At 40.2% G+C, this 15,992-nt stretch overlaps 1 protein-coding gene across 1 annotated transcript in view; it reads right to left on the minus strand.

The window, feature by feature from the left end:
- Positions 1-3,292: 3,292 nt before the first annotated feature.
- Positions 3,293-15,992, minus strand: part of gstcd (glutathione S-transferase, C-terminal domain containing) — a 52,448-nt gene continuing 39,748 nt past the window's right edge. Inside the window, exons 9-12 of the mRNA XM_085355857.1 lie at positions 13,137-13,270; positions 9,330-9,360; positions 6,507-6,576; positions 3,293-3,961 (exon numbers count right to left, since the gene is read on the minus strand). Coding sequence (XP_085211983.1) covers positions 3,771-3,961; positions 6,507-6,576; positions 9,330-9,360; positions 13,137-13,270 — 426 coding nt within the window. The 3' untranslated portion in view covers positions 3,293-3,770. The remainder of the gene's footprint in view (positions 3,962-6,506; positions 6,577-9,329; positions 9,361-13,136; positions 13,271-15,992) is intronic.

Raw genomic sequence — 15,992 nt, forward strand, 5'->3', positions numbered from 1 at the left:
TCAATATGTATGCAGGAGGTCAGGAGAGGTACAACAGTGAGTGTCTGCAGGCATCTGTAAAACACAACGGCGGCTCCACCATGGTCTGGAGCTGCGAGATGCTGTCAAAACCGATGGAATTATGAACACGTGGGAACGGTCAAATTTTGATCCACCACGAACACCATCTGGAAAGCGTCTCATTGACGAGAGCTTCATTTTTAAGCATGATAATGATCCCAAACACACCATCAAAGCAGTAAAAGTATACCTGGATAGAAAATAAACAAACAATGAAACATGGTCAGTTATAAATTGGCCTCCCCAGAGCCCAGACCTCGACTGAATCACTCTGGGATCATCTTGACAGAAATCAGAACAAAAAGGCAGCCAACATCCAATAACAGCTTTGAATGTCTTTCAAGAAGCCAGGAGAACTATTCCTGAAGTCCCTGCCCCATTTCCCACTTTCCTAGCAAAACATAAAGAAATGAGAGTTGACTCAATACTTTTGCACAGTATTGTAGCTCCAGATTTGGATCTAAGACGCAGTTGTTCATTTCAAGAGGAATGAATCTCCAACTATAACAGCGGTCCCCAACCTTTTTTGTGCCACGGACCGGTTTATGTCCGACAATATTTTCACGGACCAGCCTTTAATAAAACCAGTACCGGTACCAAAAAACAAAGATTTATTCATAGCACACGGGAAAAGACCCAGGGAAACATAATGTTAAAAACAGATAAAAACCCTGAGAACCATCAGTTTCACTCTCGAGCCTCCACTCTCGCAGCCCGGTACCAAACGACTAACGGAGCAGTACCGGTCCATGGCCCGGGGGTTAGGGACCACTGCACTATATGGACAACATGCTACGAATGGTGCAAACCAAGCAGGACACTTCACAGCAATCAGCATCCTTTAAAGTAAAGATTTACCTAATTTCGTTGTTTGTTTAAAATCACTGAACAAAAAAAAAACAAACCTCTAGGTGTCGACATATTCCAGAAATTATATTAAAGCGACCGATTAATCTTAATTTACTGCAACTGTCAGGGGTATCTGAACACCCCCCCCCAAAAAGAAAAAAGAAGACATCTATCTGTGTGATTTGGGTGAACTCGGTCTTTAAACAAGCTCCTGGGGAGAGTGAGTCATTGTTGCATTTTAAACAGGCTGTGCCACGACAGATACAAAGTAGAAAATAAATGCTGAACCTGAAAGCAAGCATGGAAATCCTAGGTGACAATGTGACAAGTAGCACGCGAAGCACAAGAGAATACATTACAGGATTATTAGGGTGTGCAAAATAACAGCAGCTGAGCCCTACCAGGCGACCAAAAAGGAAATACTATACATAATTAACTGCCAGTACTGTGGACACCAATAATTAAACTCAGTGCTGTTTATTAGAAAATTATGCAAGTCAACCGAAAAACACATTTTATAGTTCACACAGGTAAAATATAAAAAAGAGAGAGTGAGATATTTAAGATCACAGAGGACGTAGGAAAAATCCCTTTGTACCTTTCACATGGACTCGTTATGAGTGGCTGCTGTGTTAACCCAAGACACATAAACAAGGTCAGTGTTTGTCAAAGAGGATAATTGACACCAACAGAGAGTGTACCCAAATATGGAGCAGTGAGCTGTTGTGGGCAACCAGCCACAAACTCTGCAGCATAATGAAATGGAAAACTGTTGGCAAAAACGCAAGAAATGAGCAGAATTTTTAATTAACTAATAAGGTGAAGTTAGCAAAACAACTCCAGCTCCATCATTTCCTGGAAGAGGATTTTGCCCCCCCCCCCCCCCCCCCAAAAAAAATAAAAAAAATAAAAATCATCACCCAATGGTTAAAATTCAGATCCCAATTTAAGTATAAAATTATGCTCTAAATCTCATTATGAGCAACTACATAAAGAAAACAGATTAAATAGCAATAAACTATGCATACAGCGTCTGTGTAGTCACAGGTTATTGTACATTGGAGAAACTCGCATGTAGTTGACTTTTGTATCGAGGTCAGCCCTCTAATTACGCAAATAAAAAATGCATTAAGCTAAATATGTGAGCGACTCTGCAATGCATTCGCAGAAAGGTTTCAGGAGGTGAATCGTTAGAAAAGAACATCTCTGCATTTAGATGAAAATGAGCCAATAACAGCTCATCTGTTTTATCTAAGCAAAGAATCCACTGTTACTGTTCTGATGTTTACTCTAAGCCAACTGCCTTCACCCTCTGCATTCTCCTTCCGATGCACACTTTAAGTAGTGCCACTGTTCCCCTCTTTTGTATGTATATGAATTTCTGTAATGTGCACTTGCCACAAGCATGAACAGGGAGTAGACTTCTGAAATAATTCCGATCCTCGGAAGGAGCTGTGTCTGTGGCCATTTACCTCGGGATAGATTGACTCTGCTGACTGAATTCAGATGAGCCTGACGTCTGCGAGGCCTGCATCTCTCTCACATCTATCCCTTCAGTGGGAGTGGGAAAAACTGGCTCCTTGGCTACCTCCCCAGATTTCTCAAGCAGCTGCATCAGACTGTCAAAGGTGACAACACTGGATTTTTTTTCGTCTTTTTTTCCCCAGAGGAACACACGAATAGTTTCAGATGCAAGACTGAGAGCTTAAGGTGCCTCACTGTGACTACAGTAACCGGGACTGGAAATACCGGATTTCCAGTTATGAGGCACTGAACACCGTGCGTCTAATCAAGCGCGCTGACCTTTTCACCAGCTTCATAAAATATTCATTACTGCTGAAAGTATTCCAGAATGCATACCATACTCGCATTGCTTTTTTATGAGGAATAATCAGGTTCCTCTGTAGAACCATGAAAAATGCGACACTGTATATTACCCGATGTGACTCGAGTTTAAATCCACCTCTGATTGTCTCTCGCAAGAAAAAAGAAAACGACAGAAGAAACGTAGGTGAGATGACAGCGAGGCGATTCCTCACCTCGTCTTTAAATGCACACGAGCTGTTAGCACTGAATTTCTTGTGTTAATCAGAAGTAGCTGACTACTGAGCGCTATCCCAGAAGGCTGTATACAGACTATTTGCGAAAACAGCATGAGGACGTATGTCATACTTCATTCACAATATGGGTGTGCCAAGTCCTGCTGCGTCTGTGTGCGCTGACAGCTTGAGTCACGCAGTTTAGGCAAAGACAAAAACATAGCATTGCAGTTGGGGAGAAGCTTGAGCAGATGATCAACTAAAGTGTGTAACTCCCGGGAATGGCATGGTTGCTTTAACGTTTAGCCTGAAAGAAACTTTAAAAGATGGTAAATGGCCTGTATTTGTATAGCGCTTTAGCCTAAGGACCCCAAAGCGCTTTACATATCCAGTCATCCACCCATTCACACACTGGTGATGGCAAGCTACATTGTAGCCACAGCCACCCTGGGGCGCACTGACAGAGCTGAGGCTGCCGAACACTGGCGGCACCAGGCCCTCTGACCACCACCAGTAGGCAACGGGTGAAGTGTCTTGCCCAAGGACACAACGACCGAGACTGTCCAAGCCGGGGCTTGAACCGGCAACCTTCCGAATACAAGGCGAACTCCCAACTCTTGAGCCACAAAGCCAGATGACCTTTGACAGTACAGAAATAATAAACATGTATTTTCTGCAGTTAAGGCTGAGTTTGTAAAAAAATAAATAAAGTAAATTGTTGAGGGTGGTTTAAAAAACACTCGTGATACAGCCAGAAGCCGGATAGTTTATCAAACCCTTACAATGCTAAAGACGCTCTGCTGTACTCCAGAGAATCGAGTGTTAATTATGCACTGCCTCTTCCAGTTGGCCAGCGGTGACTTCCAGTCCTCTCTTCTGCAGCAGCCTTCCCACCAGCATGTTGTTCTTTGGTGAGCAGCTTTCGGGCTCCATAGTCATTACTTGAACCGAATACCCATGAGTCTCTGCTGCCCATGACCGGTCCAAGTCTACCAAGCCCATACACTGTTTACCTGCAGAAGGAAAAAAAAAGGATCGAAATATTATTATTATTGTTCTATAATCAGACACTAAAATACTTTTACCTAAAGTGACTAATGTGTAAAAAAACAATATTTAAAATCTTTTTATTTATACTATACTAGATATTAACGCTGCCCCCTCAGTCCACGCACTGACTGAAACATGTCATTTTATCTCATCTCCCAGATGGATCAGTCACAGAGGAAAACCAGGCTGGCAACCTCCCTGCAACTGGGTGGGAAAAAAGAATCAGTCGTTGCACTGAATCTTTCACATTTGGTGACCAATTGCTGTCTAATTTATAAATGTATAGAGACTGCCTACACGCTGCAATCAATGTGATAAGCACAGCTCATCTGCAATACAGGACTCGACTCACCTGGTTGCAGAATGACTGTATTTTGTATTGCTCTAATAAAAGCAAGGTTGCTGAGCACCTGTGACATTGCAAAATTTCCTGTTTCACACCTCTGAGGATGTAAGAGACTAATATGAATCTATGTCTATATAGACTGCAGATTTTCAGGAGTATATCACAGTGCCAATTTGACCCAATTCTAATGCAAACTAATAGTAGACTGTCTTCGTCTTATTGCCACCTCTATGCACCGAGAGATGGCAACTGACTGCAAGTGGTGGCAGGTATGGTTCCTGTATTAGGAGTAACTTTTTCAAAGGCAATAAGGTTGTAAGTTCACTGCACACTGCAGCAAGAACTTTGGCAACTTCGTTCCAACTTGCTGCTCCTAACAGGACAGAAACTTTTCCGTGGGCACAGTCAGAGTTTTGTGTGTGAGCGATGACCCCACACAGTTTCACAACAGTTTGTCAAAAGCAACACTTAATCTATTAGTTTGATTTTTTTTTTCCACACAAATGTTCCTCCCTTAATGTTATATGAACATAAACACACACAGAAAAAAAGAAATTAAGCACACAAAGTGAAGATTTCCCATTTGAAATGGTAAAAGTCTGCATTTAAACATTAATGGTGGTGGCATGAATCATTTCACCGCTCACGCCACAGACTGGATTCTACTGGACTTTAAACAGACTTTTGCGCTCCATTTGTGTTATTATGACTGTGTTGCTAATTAGGTAACTAATCACTTAAAATTTAGGCAATAAAAACATAACAGATTGGCTCTTTTACTTTGACATAAGAGTCTCTTTATGTTTTTGAGGAAACATTTGCATAAAGACATTTGATTCCTCCAGGATCAAATGTCTCCATCCAGGAAGCAGGAGGGATCACCGATGTGTCTGATGAGCATAAGGATGAAGTCAATCATATCCCAGTCACCAGATCTCAACCTGATTAAACATCCATAGATGTGTGACCATCACCATCCAACCACCAGAAGACTTATTTGGGGACCAACGACATTCAATGCCTCCAACTAGAGAATCAAACATCTTGTACTTCTGGCAACACATAGAGGCTCAACACTATACGAAGGCTGTATGTTGGTTCTTCTTATAACTTATTACATGTCAGGCGAAAATCAGCAAATCCCCCATCATTAAGGTCTTTATTGCTCTAAAGCTGTACTGCTTTATATACCATTTCTGCATATTTTCATATACATGGATTATCCAGCCTCATCTGTTAGGATTTCCTTAAAAACACAAACTTCAAATGTAATTTAGCAGTGTGTGGAAGCAGGTGGCAGACACACTACACGTGAGCTTTGCTCCGCCGTGTTGCTTTGACGGGCGAAGTCTTACCAGCAAGCTCAAGAGGGACGAGATCACACATAGTTAGAAAATGTTAGTGGGAGAGGTTGAGCCCTGTTAACTGATATAGAGAAGAAACTAGTGTGACAGGTGGTGTCAGGTACATATGAAAAGGCTTCACGCTGACGAGACTTTGGGGAGCCTTCTCGGAAGCTTTGATAAACTGGAGAGCTATCAGGGCGAAGAGAGTCCTCAACATAATGAAACCCTGTAGAGTGAAGCTTCAGCAGGGGCCTGTAGGGGTTCTGACAAAACATTTCCCTCTGAATCTGACATCACTGATCTAGCAGCTGTTCGCCGCAGCTGTTTTGTCACTCTGTACAAATCTCTGCTCTAACATGTTTCTCACATCTTGAAAGTCTAGACTTTTTAAGGAACCCGCAGTAGTGGGGCTACCGAACAGTGTAAGTGTATGAAGAAAGTATGTCAAAGGATATTACAATGAAAAGGTGCTTGTGTCCATCACACTGGACTTCATCAGTCAGTATCATCATGGAGGCGTCAGACTGGTTCCAGCTAGTTTACATATTCATTCTGCAGCAGCGCAATGACAAAATAATTTGAACAAAGTAATGTCGAAAGAAATATTCAGGAACATTGGAGCTGTTTCAAAGGCAAAGTGTGGTCCCAGCAAATACTGATGATTTGATTTTAAATTAGTTTTGATAATGATACTCGATGCTGTGTCTCTATGTGCAGCAGTTACCAGATACTGCTAAGAATGTTTAGCCTAAAAAAGTAATAAAGGACTGAACATAAATAATAGCTCAGGTCTAAAGAGAAGATTGCAAACAGCACCAATGAGTCTCCTGTCTGGCGGAAGCTGGACAGCCGTCTGGTCTGCGAAGCGACAGAGGATCATGTGTTCCTGAAACAAAGACAAAAAACGAGTACAGTTACTGCTCACTTATTGTTACGTGGATGTGGTGCAAGTGATCCGTTCATCACTGCGTTAAGATCAAGTATATCTGAAAATGTCCACACACTGTATAAAAGTTTAACTAATACCATTGTAGCTTATTTGTATCGATTCATCCTTTTTCTCCCTTGCTTACAGCAGTGGGGTCAAAAACATTCTCACTTGAGTATCGCATGGCTTAAAATTTCTGTGTATGCAGCTCTGAGCACACAATGTACTACACAACATGGCACACTATATATTACACAATGGAGGTGATTTGTTTGGGATTTCCAAAGCCGGATAACGATCAGAGTAATATAACATTAAAGTATCTTTGTAAATATATAAATGTGCTTTAAGAAAAATCCAATTATTCTCAAAGTGGCCGCAGTTAAGAAGCGGTACAAACTTTACACTTTGTGAAAGATTTCCCTTGGATGAATTAAAAAAAATGTCTTCAAATTGAGCACTTATGTTCATTTGTTCAGATGAATTGATAATATTTTGGCAGTCAACAGTTAAGGTTACCGTGACCTCACAAAGCTTCGACTATAACTCAAACAATCATACACGGCATTTATGATGAAAATGATACATTATTACGTATGTATGTACCACAGGATAACAGTCAGAACTGATGAAATCTTATATGTAAAAGTTCAAAGGTCAAGTCTGCAATCGCAGCAAACCACCCTGACTGGTTTGCAGAACCATATACCGCAGCCGTGAGGCAGTAATTCTAGTTTCTACTTTATGGTTCATGGAACAAGTGATTCATGAGAGCGTTAAGTCAGCTGAAACTTGCCTCCACTTTAATTGGTTCTATTCTTCACTCTGCAGGGTCGGCGCTGAATGCAAGGCCATGGAACAGGTGCTTAAAGCTCGTGTGAGCACCAATATCTCACACCATTAGCCCTTTATTCCAGTGATACACTATTTGTCATTGTGCTGTCATTCTGTTTAACTACTGTAGTTCGGAAAGAACAACTCTGGTTCTGCTGTAAAACAAGCGAACGCAGCTTTTATTTCTGTGACTCTTGTCTGGGACATTGCCTGGGATGTCTGGTGCGGAGGGGCAAAGAAACAGAAAGCAGTGGGGTTCCCTACCTTGAGCCCAAATAAATAACAAATGCCAAACATGTTTGTCGAAAGGAAAACCAAGGAGGGAGGCCGAGGAGATTTGGAGCTCAGGTTTAAAGTGGAGGATAATATGCCTGCTGGTATAAACAGAATATAGATTTCTCCTGCTGGGTGGCTGCATGCTTAGTGTCTTCCTTATTGTGTGTTTTTTTCCTCTCACTCAGCTTTTTGGAAAAATCTGAACTCAGTATCACGTAACACTGTAATTGCTCAGTGTCTTCTAAGTATAATACTATGTTTTGTGCCTCTTGGGCCATGTAAAAAAAAAAAAAAAAAATCTGATTCTTGTAGCGCACAAAGAAGTTAAAGGTGGTCCAATGTTGTGACATGTCAACTCTTGAGGTTGCTATGGTTAGGACCTGCAGCTTCTCCTGCACAGATTTTCCCCAGGGGCCCTGACAGGTCCCATATATCATCGCGGGATAGGCCCTCCCGGAGCACAGTGGCGTGTCTGTGCCGAGTGATAAGGGAAGTGACTTGGGAATCTTTGTTTGCGAGACACTGATAAGCGCAGAGATCTCATCAGTTCTTCTAAGTTTCTGATAAAATAAAGATTTTCATCCAGTTTTATGAATGAATTGGAAGAGTTGTTAGATTTTTGTTGCCTTTAGACTGGGTGGATAAAAGTCAAACCTTTTAAAGCTGTACACACAGTAAGTGTACATTAATGCACTATATGTAAACGAGCTATGACAAAAACTGAGCCAACTCACAATAATTTGGCTTGTTTTTTTGCTCCTAAAGTATGAACCATTTGAAGATAATATAGGAAATTATTTGTTAAATTCTACCCTAACCTACTGAGTCTTGTCCTCAAAGACTTTTTTCCATATTTAATACTGCAACAGTTTAAAATTAGTAATCTGAAAGTTGCTAGTAGTTGCTAGTGAGTTGCTCCTAAATGTAATCTCAATCATGAATACACAAATAGATTTTATTTAAAAATATTTTTTATTAATGCCACTTCCCAGGAGCAGATGTCCCTGCAAATTCCCTCTAAAGGGAAACCCATACTGTTTGTAGTCTTATAGTCAGGAGAAAGCCTCTTATCTCTGAAGGAAAACATGGCAGCATGGCTTAGCTTCGCCACAGGACCTTGGCACCTTGCGGTCATTGAGTCAAACACGAACTCCTCTGTTTACCAAAGTATTTCAGAGTCAAACGTGAGGTCATCTGTCCAACAGCTAACGCTTGGCCGAAAATGGGTCAAGTAACAGGACAATGATCCCAAACACAGCAGCAAATGTGCAACAGAATGACTGCAAAAGGAAAGAATCACAAGTTCAGATTTGAACTTGATTGAAACCCTGTGGTTGATGAAACGATCTTAAGAGAGCTGTGCAAAACCCAATGAACCAAAGCAACGCTCTAAAGAAGCTACTTAATTTTTAATCTACTGCTTCTTTCATTTTGGGTTTGTTTTTTCTTATATAAATAAGGACACGGTGTAATACGTGCACAGAGTCCTTGCTTTTCACATGTATTGACCTGCATGTGACACTTTCCTTGTAAAAAGTTGCTGTAAACCTGTAATCTGTATTAAACACAATAAAGAGAATTAATCATATTTAAAAGCATACCTTAGATGTCAGAGTCTCCTGGAACATTTTGCTGTAAAAAGAAAAGAAAAAGTAAATAAAAAAGAAAACACAAAAAAGTTTGCTGAGAGAAAAAAAGTAATGGAAAAGTTCTATACAAACAAGATGAATATGCAACAAAATCAAAGTCCTAAACCAAACAAAACCCATGTGCATAATCTCCAAAGCAGGGAAAGAAGGACTTTCATTACTTTTGTTTTGACATGGGAGTAAAGTTTGTTTGAGATGGTTAAACATGGTTTGGTTTGCTTCATGCTAATTAAAAATCAACATGAAACAGTTCAAGGGTTAGGGGCCAGTGCGGTCACATGGAGAAAAGTTTAGCACAAACTTTCATGGCCTTAATGAAACGGGCAGTTTAGAGCTTCACAGCTCATAAACCCACAGACTGCTTGGAATGTCTTCACCTGCAAAATATCCACGAGTACCTGGAACACGACCTGAGGGCAAAACTCTAAAAGTAGCAAGATGAAGATTGACAGAGTCAGGTGGGCTAGTCCTCCTCACATTTATACCCCGCAGAAACAAAGCTTCTTGTTATCTATCACAGCTGCAAAGTCATTTTTAGTGTCATTCTTTAATATTTTATGAGGACTTGGGAGGGTTGAAATGTCACGGGAAATGTGAAAAATGTAAAATATTTATGTCGTACACTGAAAATCACATAGCAGGAGTCAACCGTTTAATCGTTGCTCTACATCAGTGCAAATTCCTTAAAGCCCAACAACAGCAACGTCGTGCAAATATCTTCATTTGGTTAGTGACGATTAAAAACATCTAAAATATTGGACTTTCCACATTGTTATGTGCATATCCCAACTTACATTGGGGAGGAAGTGGAGAACAAGAACAGTCAATTTAAAGACTGACATGTAGAGTCAGTTTTACAAAATGAAGCATCTTTCTTGGCAGGAGAGCGTGGGAAAAGCATGTAATTGTGCTGCTAAACAGTGCATAAGAGAGCAACCTAAAAACTTTAACAAGTGGTCTAAAATCAAAGTTTACTGCAAAATAATCATGATAGCAATACTTACAAAATAATTAGCAATATCCAACAGATTATTTAAAAGGAGGAACTGTGCTTTCCAAGTACTTACATTTACATATGATAAAAATCAAAACATTTAGAGTGCCTATTAAGATTTAATGAGTTTTCTTCCCCATAAATCAAGCATAAAATGTTTTGTAAATATTTTAAAAACCACGCTGATTGTATTTTTCTTGCAGACTTGTTCTACCTTGCCTTATGATCCATTGCTACATTTCCTTTCATATCACTAATGGTGATACCATCTACAAGTATGTGCGCCGCATCTCCTGCCTACTCCTGTCTGTGCATCTTTGTGCGTGAGATAAAAGCAAAATGGAAAACCTGCGTATTTACAGTCTTCTGTGGCATTATCAGTCGGCATTCCTGGATACAAGAGGTTACGTTAATGAAAACCTACATGAGAATATGCTGCTCATCTCTCACATGAAAGCTATTTTAAGAAAGAGTGTTATAATGAATTGAGAGACTTGAAGAAGCTTCGTGTGAATCACAGTAAACACGGAGACAACACTCGGTTGGCAGCCTGTGATTCTTGTACGATTCTCTTCAAAATATAAAGTGACACAACAACACGCAGGACGAAATGCTATGTTGCTATGGAACACGGCCGTGCCGTCATCAGACAATACCATCCAAGATAACACTGGAATACAATTTTACTTGATATATTAAAAAAAAAAAAAAAAAAAAAAAAAAAAAAAAAAGAGCGAGAGCAGCTTGTCAAACGCCCAATAAAGAACTGCTGCGCCCGCTAAAAGTGGAAACAACAAACTCGTTTCACCACTTCAGTCATAAATACAATGTCAAGCACAAGCAGGGTACAAAAACACAGAAGGAGGAGATGCTAGCAGCTGACGATGTGCAAACTAAATGTTACAAAAAATGACTCAAGAAGAGAAAACAGTGGCTGGAAGTCCTTGATGCAGTTACATGAAGGTACAGGATTAGGCAGGTTTAGGAAACTCAACTTAATAAAATATGTCTCTATTTAAATTTTATTATGTAACAATATTTTGCAGGTTTCAGAAGATTTCAAAGGTTATATTACATTATATTATTATTTCATGGTAAAGCTCAATAGTAATGCACTTATCTTACACTTTAACTTAAAACTTCCAACAAAAACACATTACTATTACTATTATGCTATAATGCTCCGTCTTGTAGCCCCTTATATCAATCGACTGACACAGTGTGTCATCAATGAAAGCAGCTCACTGGAAAAGAAGGACAGCAAATGCCCTTCATTTTGTTTGCGTCAATAAATGCTGCCTGCAAGCTACAATCACCAATAAAACACTGTTCAGTATTTAATTAATATCATCAGAAATATCATTATTGCACATTTCCTTGAAATATCACACATGGTTTTGAGGCTGTATCAAGGAAGCCTTACTCACTATAGCAGCGGTCCCCAACCCCCGGGCCTTGGACCGGTACCGGTCCGTGAGTCGTTTGGTACCGGGCCGCGAGAGTTGAGGCTCAGGTGTGAAATGTATGGTTTTCAGGGTTTTTATTGGTTTTCAGCGTTATTTTGTTATCGTTTTTATCGTTTTTATCGTTAACTCGGTTTTCCTTGGTCTTTTCACGTGTGTTATGAATAAATCTTCTTTTTTTCGGTACCGGTACTGGTTTTATTTTGTTGTATTTATCCGCGACACCTTAAAGGCCGGTCCATGAAAATATTGTCGGGCATAAACCGGTCCGTGACGCAAAAAAGGTTGGAGACCGCTGTGCTATAGAACACTGAAGAGTGCATTAAGGGCAAGAAAGACTTTGCATGTAAAGCAGGAGGTAACTGAGCTCCAGCTGAGCACCTGAAAATCTGATATCCTGATAGCTGTAATATAACTCTAGGTCACACGGCATAATTTTTTCTTGTTTGCTTGCCATTTTAGAGTAGCTACAAACAAATCTGATGATTTATCGTGCAGCGTTTAAACAAGATTTAAAGCGGATGGACACTGGACAACGAATAAAGCAGAAGAGCAAATGATAGGATCTGTAAACACTCTACACTATAATTTCGCCAACCTGAAGACTTGAACAGACTTGGCCTAACAACAAAACAAATAAAATCTCCAGCTTCACTTGCTGGTGACCAGACTTGTTGCTACAACAGCAACTCTGCGTAACAGCCTTGTTTTGCAGCAATCAGTCACCAAAAGTTGTTTTAGTAGCAAACTGCTGCATCTTATGTACCATTAGTGAGCATAGCAACAGAATCAACAGCGTCTCCCTCCACCCTGTTTTCCATCTGTATTCAAACAGCACCGTGTCACGGCTTGCATGATCACCAGACGTTTGGATTAAATGGTTAATTTCCTCGTACGCCACATAATAAAGTCGTCGCTGACATTTCGTTCTAAATTTTCCAGCCAGCCTATCTGTCTGACACATTCCTTCCAGTGTCTAAATTAAGAACCAAATTCTCAGTTCACATAACAACACACTGTGACTGGCGGACCATCTCGAGAAGGTGATGCGATGCTGCTGCCCCGAATTGGCAAATGGTTATGAGCAGTCAAAGGAGGCAAACAGAATGTAGTTAAGAGATATAGACTGTGTGTTTGTGAGTGACGACGAGATGAGAAACTAATGGAGAAAGTGACTCATAAAGACTGAAAGGCGAGGGAACAGGAACGAAGGGAAGCAACATCTATCTAACAAGAAAACATCATGGTTAGAACGACATTTTTAAAAGCAGTAACCCACAGACGTGACACTGGATCACACACCTCTTGGGGAAGCTGAACTTCACAGCATTCTGGATGAAGCCGTAGCAGCAAGGACTAATAACAAAGGCGGCTCCGGCCTGGATGCAATGCTCCATTACCATATCTGTTGCAACGCCACATGCATGAAGGGCGACCTGCATTAGAACAGAAAAAGAAAGAAAACACAAAAAAGTGTTACTTTCACCAACAAAATGATCTTGAAACCCTCAGATTTCCAACAGCAAAAACCAAAACTGAGAGCATGCACTCAATTCCATTGATTACTTCATAATGGCCACTGCTATTAAATAAATCTATGCTCTCAAAGGTGCAGACGCCGGGAGTAGCAGCAAACAAAATATATCAGTGCGTTTAGAGTGCAGGCACGGATGCATCAGGATTCCTATTGACAGGGTAAACTGTGCGTGGTGATGAACACCTAGCTATGCATTAGTAATGGTGTGGTTATATATTGGATTGCAGAATGGTACTAAGAGACCCAATATCCATCATTCCTGGCCCTGTCCATCTGCAAAAATGCATTATGATTTCTCAAGGACAACGAGTTTAATATCCAGACGTGACATAACTTCCTCTCATATGTACAGTGACAAACCACATGCCATGTTAATGGCCCAAATAAAATCCTTTTTAAACAGCCTGATGTCCCAATAGCTCCTGAACTCTCTGGAATGAACCCCATTCGACTCAAGCAGCGAGCTCCAAAGTCTATTTGTGTTTTCCAAGAAGTTGTCACTTGGCGTCTGTGAGTCTGAATTAACTGCATGTTGCCTTGACAGCAGTGCCACAAAGCAGAAGGTCAGAGCTGATCAGGACAGAATTGAGCCAGAACTGTTGGCACCACCACACACAAAGAGCAGAACATACAGACGCTCTGAGCCAAACCTGCACCCACCCATAAGGTCAGTGAAGGTTTTGAACGGAGGGTATATTTCTTACAGCGGCTTTACGTTTTTCTAGAAACTGAACTTTTGCGTGTTTGATTAAAAAAAGATTCACGCCCATTAAGATCTGTATCGATTTAAACGTGAACCCATTAAATGAGACTCTGCGATTTAAAAGAATAACTTCAATTACGTCCATTACCTTGTATCCATTTGACAGCTAATCTTCCATTTTATTCATGCCGTCAGGGAAAAAGCTTTATGCTTTTCTTAACAGCATGTTTTAGACTGATGATTAGGAGGAAGGGTTGCTATCAGAAATTACACGATGTTACACCTCCTCACATCTAAGGCAAAAATAATTACCAAAATAACACTATCACTCATTCCTAGCTTCTTAATGCTGTACATTAGTCATGCTGTATTAAATCCTAATTACATTTTATAACCTTTAGCCTCCATTTACCGCAAACACAAAGCCAATCAATTAAATAAAAAACACACAACTGGAATGAAACACATTGTGATATGTCTTCGTAGCTAATGCTGTATTTACAAGTTCTGATGACACAGTCATCTCTGCTTTATAACTGTGGTATTGACAAAGCATGGACCCAACTTAACATGTTCACATTCTGAGTGCAGCTGATTAGAAATGCATAATGAAAGGTGAATATGAACACGAGGCCAATTTAAATCTCACAGTCCTACCGAATTACATGCATATCCTGCTGAGCTTTGCCTCAAGACACAGTCTGGAAGAAGAAACCCTAAATTAATGCGCACAAGTAAAACTATGTTCATACTGAGCTATCATTTCTGGAGAGAGAAAGCTGTTTCTGGCTGCATTATTCTCTCAACAATCGCATCACAGAAATAACGAGGTTTCATTATTCACTCTTATTCCAGTAATTGTATCCCTCTCCAGGTCTATCTGGGCCTGAGACAGAGCAAGTTCCTGCAATACAGCTAATTAATACTTAATCAACATCATACGCATTTGCAAAATTGTGCTGCAAGCCTGTGCAATAGTTTTGGGAACTTTTTCTCAATACGGTGCACTTTTAAATGCTCAGGTTTGTCTGTTTCACTAATTTTATTACATGTGGACAAATGAATGCTTAGATGTGTCGACCAACCTATATTAAGTATGATTACACCGAACCAAAGAGTTGTTTTCCTCTCAAAGGTGGATGTAATGATGCCTTTTACCTGAGGTGATCAAACTCAATCTTAACTCACTCTTTTGAAAACAACCAAGACTATAAGGAGAGTAGAAAATAGTCCTAATACACCATTAGTATTAGAGCTGCACCAGATAAAGACACTTGGCACTTAATCAATACTGATTTTTTACATGAAGCCCAAAGTAAGACCAGCTAGTGCATTTTTCTACATGCAAACATAGAGGCAAATGAAAGAATCAACTGCAAACAATCAGACTCTTTAGCAGAACCAATAACGGACTTGCATCCAATAAAATTAAAACCTGCTTCAAGCTCCACAACTTTTCATGCCTCTATAGTCTGTAGACTGAAGAACGTCTGATAAGACACGTCATACAGAGGTTGGTTTAAGTTTAACACCGAGGCCATAAAGTGAGCAGACACTGACTAACATCAGGGACACCTCAACTTAATTAGCCTGATTAAGTGAGTGTGCCTAAAAATGGGACCATGTATTATACATAGCAGGATTAAAACTGATGTGATGTGTGGCTCCAACAGGTAGTAATTGCTTTGTTATACAGGAAGAAGCTTAGCCACAGTAAGAAACTCAAGCGGGGCAGAAAATTACAAGCATAAAAATTGTTCTATACATAAATATATTGTAAATGAATGCATCAGGTGAAATGAATCTGTGCGTGTGTGTGTGAGGAAAGATTCAGGCTACCCTGCAAAAGACACTCAGATATCGAGCAGATGAATAATCTGTGCTGTTTGTTTCTTGCCAAGTGGAACGAGTCTCAGTG

Source organism: Diplotaxodon limnothrissa, linkage group LG6 (assembly GCF_057381915.1).
Source record: "Diplotaxodon limnothrissa isolate DT_005_m linkage group LG6, D_limnothrissa_male_GT1.1, whole genome shotgun sequence".
NCBI lineage: Eukaryota > Metazoa > Chordata > Actinopteri > Cichliformes > Cichlidae > Diplotaxodon > Diplotaxodon limnothrissa.